The sequence below is a fragment of the Apium graveolens genome, unplaced genomic scaffold, assembly GCF_009905375.1.
Source record: "Apium graveolens cultivar Ventura unplaced genomic scaffold, ASM990537v1 ctg750, whole genome shotgun sequence".
In the NCBI taxonomy this organism is placed as follows: Eukaryota; Viridiplantae; Streptophyta; class Magnoliopsida; order Apiales; family Apiaceae; genus Apium; species Apium graveolens.
The window spans coordinates 14,150-20,468 of record NW_027420377.1 but is presented as its reverse complement, the minus strand read 5'-3'; the positions used below and the strand labels follow the sequence as shown (position 1 = coordinate 20,468).

The window sequence follows — 6,319 nt, the reverse complement described above, 5'->3', positions numbered from 1 at the left end:
ATGCAATTTCCCAGAAGAAGAGCCCGCGCCCATGAGCATTGACCCTGAGAGAAACACAGATCAAGAAACAGAAGCCTGGGCTCTCAAAGTTGATGGTTCTTCAACAAATGAAAGATCGGGAGCTGGGCTCATCCTAAAGAGCCCGAAGGATTCACAATTCAAACAGCAATCTCCTTTGCATTCTCAGCAACAAACAACCAGGCAGAGTACGAGGCCTTGATTGCAGGATTGAAGCTAGCAACAACACTCAGGATCCAGAATCTCAAAATCTACAGCGACTCCCAGATCGTCGTAAAGCAAGCAAATGGCGAGTACATAGCCAAGGATCCAGTTCTAGCCAATTACCAGGCTCTGGTCCAAAGCTACCTAGCCTCCATACCAACAGTCCAAGTCATCCAAATCAGCAGAGAGGAGAATTCAGAAGCTGATGCATTGTCCAAACTTGTTCAAATTCATCAGACCTGGATTGCTCCTTCTACTTCGAAGAATTGCAGAAACCAAGCACAGAGTCTGAGGAAGTCATGGAGATAGAAAAACAGTCCGATTTTAAAAATATTCGAAATTTGATATGAGATATCATAAGATTTTTTAAAACTACGATGATATATTAAATCGATTTATTTTTATTTTTCACTTTAAAAAAACTAGCTTTTTAAAAAGAATTCTTCTAGATAAATAATATTCATTGATTAAGATAATATTGTACAAATATTTTGAATTATTTTGATATTTAAATTATTTAAAGAAAGTTTTATCTATACTATATTGTGACATGTGATTCAATATATTTTATATTATTTAAAGAAAAAAATATATATTATTCACTAATTTGAAATGAATTAACCAGTTCAAATGATATTTATAAAATTTATCAAATTGAAAAATACTTAATTTTAGGATAATAGAATACAATATTTTTAAATTATTATATGAAAAAATATTAGAGTAGTAATGAAAGGAACTTAAAAATGGTTTAAATAACGATATAACAATAATTTTTCCTTCGAATCCTTGAAAAAAATCATGAATATCAATAATAAGTTTTATAATATATAATTTATTTTTATGTTACAACCATGATTGATACTCAGTTGCGTAAAAACTAGATATAGATTGTTTGTTAGTGATAATATGAATACCATATATAAATTATTGCAATTTATTTATTACATAATTTTTATTTTGAATAATTATAAATGCATGTTATTTAAGTAATCATTTGTCTCACTAGATATTAATAGTGATTAAAAATATACATAAATCAGATATTTAGCATATAAATAATTGAAATCATCGTAATTTATTAAGAAATGTAACATACTACAATATACATGCTACCACACATATAACTTAATGTTACTTTGGTAACCATAGTGTAAATAAAAACTAATATTTTTCCATGCATACATACGTTGAATTTCAAAAATGAACATTTTTTTATTAAATCAACTTTTATATTAACAATAGTATAAATTTTACAATTTGTATATTATGATTGCAAGTCATCCTGATTTCAATTATGCATTTTTTATCATTTTAAATTGAGTAAGTTAATTGTAAATTAGTAGTGAACTCGGTAATAATATAGACCAGTACATATAGTTTATTTAAATAAAATTCAAATTTTTGGTTAACTCTATATTCAACATAAATGTTATTTTTTAACTTTTTATTTGTAAACATACTAACGGCATTCTACAGATTAAGTATAATCGTTTCGTTTTAAACGTACAATGACTACCCTATTTATATTCATTCATTAATGTAAATTATACACACAAACAATAATATATAGATATATATTTTGCTTAATGGTTTATATTTGAAACATTGTGTAATTTGTTATTGTCTTTTTGAAAATAATACATATTGATAACAAAATCAACTTGTATTTGATATACGTTAGACATTGTACAACATTTACATATAAAAAACAATTAAGAACATTATAATTCAGAAAATGACCCGTGCCTCGCACGGGTTATTATGCAATATTAAATATTAAAATAGCACATACCTCATGATGTGTATGGAGGGATTGTGTACGCTGTATGTAATTAGAATGATGTTTGAAGTAAATTTAAAATTATATTTAAAAGTCATGATTGGAAATAAAATAGTGATTAAGGTTAAAAGGGTGAAAATATTGCATATAAAGGTATTATAAAATAATTTATAATTGGAGATGGCCTAAATAAAGGAAACTGTTATTCGGTTATGATATGGGCCTTAAAATTGGACACAGACCATGATACAAACAAAATTGTCTTAAACCCTCAAATTTTACATAAAACATAATTCATTAACATCCTTCAATAACAGATAATTCATAGTACATGAGGAAAGTTTTAAAGACAAATAAAAGCATGCAACAGATAATTCATTAAACAACTGCCATGGGTTGTTTAGGGCCTAAACTCGAAACCTTGTACGATAAAGGCCAGCCTTGAGTACATTTGTATCAGTTGACATAAATCGTGTCTCCACCTCATCATCATCATCTCTTGCACCAGTCTCAAACTCTGCTATCTTAATCTCCATCCATTTGTCCTTCCTCCACCGACTAAACTCTCCATTTCGTTGCTCAATGTTGTGTGCAGATGTTCTTGGATCAGGATAAACTATGCTAGCTTCATCATCAGGCACCTCCTCTCTTTCATTAACAAATCTAATGGATGTCTTTGCCGAATCAAGTCCGCAGGCATCCTCATATATTTTAAAGACAAGATATGTTTCATAAGTGGTGTGAGGAGACAACATTCCAATTTTCATTTTGCCACGAATATCAACACGCCCCTTGTCAAGTACAGCAACCTCCTCTGAAAATCTGTTCATATGATAACACATTGAGGCATGAATGCATGATACATGCGATGAGAGGACGACTTTAATCATATTCATCACTTACAATGCGTTCGGAATACGTGTAAACTAGTCAAACTGTTCGTGAGTTACTCGAACTCGGCTCGTAAAAATTCCAATTCGGCTGGGAATTAATCAAGCCGAGCTCGAGTTCGAGCTCGAGGTTTTCAAATTTGTAACCGAGTCGAGTTCGAACTTCCGATTACTCGGCTCGTAAGGTTCGAGCCTTATTGAGTCTCTATTATTTTCAGTTATTTTTATTATAAAAATATTTTTATATTTTTTATATTATTTATTTATTATTCAATCGAACTTGAGCCAAACCATCCTATTTTGAATTTTTTTAATATTTAGTGAAATAAATTCGAGTTTTCAAACCGAACTCAAGCCTACTGAACTTTTTACATGAAATTAAAAGTTTGGTCGAGTTCAAAGCTCGAACCCGAACTATATTTATTGAGTTCGAGCCGAGCCACGGTCTAGGACTCGGCTCAACTGGCTTACACCCCTAGTTTGGAGTTGTTGCACACAAAACTACAATTTCTTGCGCAAAATTACCTCAAATCCTATTTTATTAAAATTTTAAAATCTGCTCATTAGAAAAGTGTTTTTACCAAAAAGGACGAGGAAGTATGCTTTTGAAAAAATACGACCTTGTAGTTCTAATTCTACTATTAAATCACATTTAAAATATTATTTTTTCATAAAATATGTGTATATCAATAATATTATAAAATATTAAATATCAAAATATGTGCATATCAAAATATTATTAAATTTATTTTGTGAAATAACACTTTCTCTATCAATACTATCATTTCTAACCGTAATTGCCTAAAGTGATTTACATCTTTTACAAGATAATGTCATGTGACCTGCATTTCATAAAATTGACTTGCATTCACGAATGGAGACCAAGAATAGTCAAAATTATTTAGATTTATCCTTAAATTGTAATTAGCTGGTTGGGTGTGACCGGTGAGGTGAAGTTATTCAAATTATTTAAGGTAATAGATCAGGCTACATGTAATATAGACTTCTTATTTGCATTCATATAGGAAAATATGCATAATGTTGTATTTATTATCTTTATTAGCACTACTGTTTTACTATTTTCTGTTATTTTTTTGCCCAAAAAGCCAATACCTAAAGAGATTGCAAATTTTAACAAAAAAGGTTTAGTCTTAGCTCAAAATTTTGTTATTAAAATGATATTATTAATAGATAAAAATGTGAATTTTGAAAAATACCCTTCATAATAATGTTTTGCTACTTTATTTTCAAAAAAAGCATTCCATTTTATACTTTAAATAACATCTTTTATCAAAATATTAAGCAAAATTTATAATATACATAATTTTTAAAAAAATTGGTATTGTAGGTTAGGACTCTAAACAACCCATTAATTTGTCTTGTCACCTGATCCCTAAATGCTTCTTTTCAATTGAGGTATGCAGAAAATATATACTACATTGTACAACTCAACACACAGCTAACAGTTCCCAACTAGAGACCATAATTCCCACCTTATTAGTTTGTTATACTAGAAAGAAAATACTTATAAAAAGTTACTATGATTATATAGAGTGATGCACAAGTATTTGTAGTTAGAACCAGATTAGTATTTACCAAAATGTACATTTGCATATATGTAAATAATGCAACAATAATTATTCACATACCTTGAGTTACTATCATATAACAGCCACCACCAAGGAACAATGGCAAGCTGCCTAGCAGCTACCATTAAACATTTTTTTCCACTTCCTTTATCCAACCAAAAACTCTGTTAGAACAATAATGAGATCAAGTAATTAGACAATTTAACTAAAAGATTATGGACCATTCTCTTTTATCATGATACAAATACATAAGTAATCCAAAAATCATCATGAATAGTTCTAACTTCTAATACTTATTCATAATTTTTGGATAAATTATTGTAAATTTTTGGTTGTCAACTATCCAATCTTTACTCCCAATCATATAGTTATAAATAATCATATAGCTACAAATAATTCATCTAAACACTAATTTTTTTAATGGAGAAATTGAAGAGAATATGTCAATTTAGAACATTAATTACAAATAAAGAAATATTTAAATCTTTATGCCCTTACATTGATCAGTCTTTGAAGATAAGGGTACATCTATAATATGTAAAATGCAAAAACGGCAGGGAATAAATTTAAATATATGAGAAATTTAAATATATGGAGTAATACACATGGTAAACTTTGGTCATCCCAGTCTTAAAAAGAATAATCTTACATTTCATTCAGTTGTTTCTATATATTGTTTTCCAACTTTGACATTTGATAAGCACTTAATTAAATACCAATAATGAAATCCCAAATATATTAAAGAAAATAATATTTTATATTTTAAAACTAATTTTCACGGGGAACAATTATTTTATAATCATATTTTAATTAAAATATGTATAAGTATCTTAATGTTAATTAAACACATATTTAATTTTTATTTATAATCTTTTCTAACATTAATACATCTTTAAATCTCATCGTTAAATCTTTAGTATACCTATTTTATTTTTAAAAACCTTATTACAAAACTTTACATTATGAAATAATTATTGAAATTATATTTAATTATTATTATTATTTTACATACATATAAAATAAACACATATAACTATTTTAATTAAAACTTATATTAACAGAAAAAATACTGGATCTAATATTTAAAAAACTATCTTAATTGAAATACAATTAATAGACAAGGATATAAAAACATAAAAAAATATCAAAATGTTAAATATTAAATATTAAAAATAATACAATGAAATAAAGTTAGTAAACAAATAATAATATCAAGAAATAATTGAGAGAATTACCACATTGCCATCGTCCAGCAGATAGCAAGTCACTAGAGAAAAATAAAGTTGTTTTTTCATGGTGTAAGTCAAGGTGGAGATTGATCTCGTGAGAATTTGATTAATATCGGGTGGTAAAAATTTGTTCCATAACTCATCCGAATCACTGGCAGCCCTCAATTCTGTTGAAACACCTGAAGCTCTACATGTATCCTTGGGTGATGTGAATGATAATATTAACGATAGGCAATTCTCCGTAAGGTGCTCCATCTTAGTTCTTTTGTGATGTATGATTTCTTCCCCAAATTTGTCTTAAAGTTGATTGTAATGATATAATTTGTTTTTTATTATCTTTGCTCCCTTATTTTTAACGTACCTACCAGAAAGGTTTAGATGTTTCTAGATTTAAGCTAAACGGGCCTATACCTCAAGGTCCATCATGACCCATATTTTTTAAGGTCCAAAATTTTGATGACCGGTCTACACAGCTCATTTGAAAATAAAATGTTCACAAATTATTTAAACTAGTAATCTTCCCCGTGCTTCGCACACGTAAATTCCTTGCAATATACAAAAGTATTAAAAAATATTGATTTTTCAAATAATGATTTTGCAATATAC

The 6,319-nt window shown here is 28.2% G+C and overlaps 1 protein-coding gene across 1 annotated transcript; it reads right to left on the bottom strand.

Moving 5' to 3' along the window:
- Positions 1–2,412: 2,412 nt before the first annotated feature.
- On the bottom strand, positions 2,413–5,968 carry LOC141704160 (F-box protein PP2-B15-like). The gene is made up of 3 exons (XM_074507470.1): positions 5,720–5,968; positions 4,545–4,648; positions 2,413–2,827 (listed from the first exon to the last, which is right to left on the bottom strand). The coding sequence occupies exons 1-3, from the start codon at positions 5,966–5,968 to the stop codon at positions 2,413–2,415; spliced, it is 768 nt and encodes a 255-aa protein (XP_074363571.1).
- Positions 5,969–6,319: the final 351 nt, after the last annotated feature.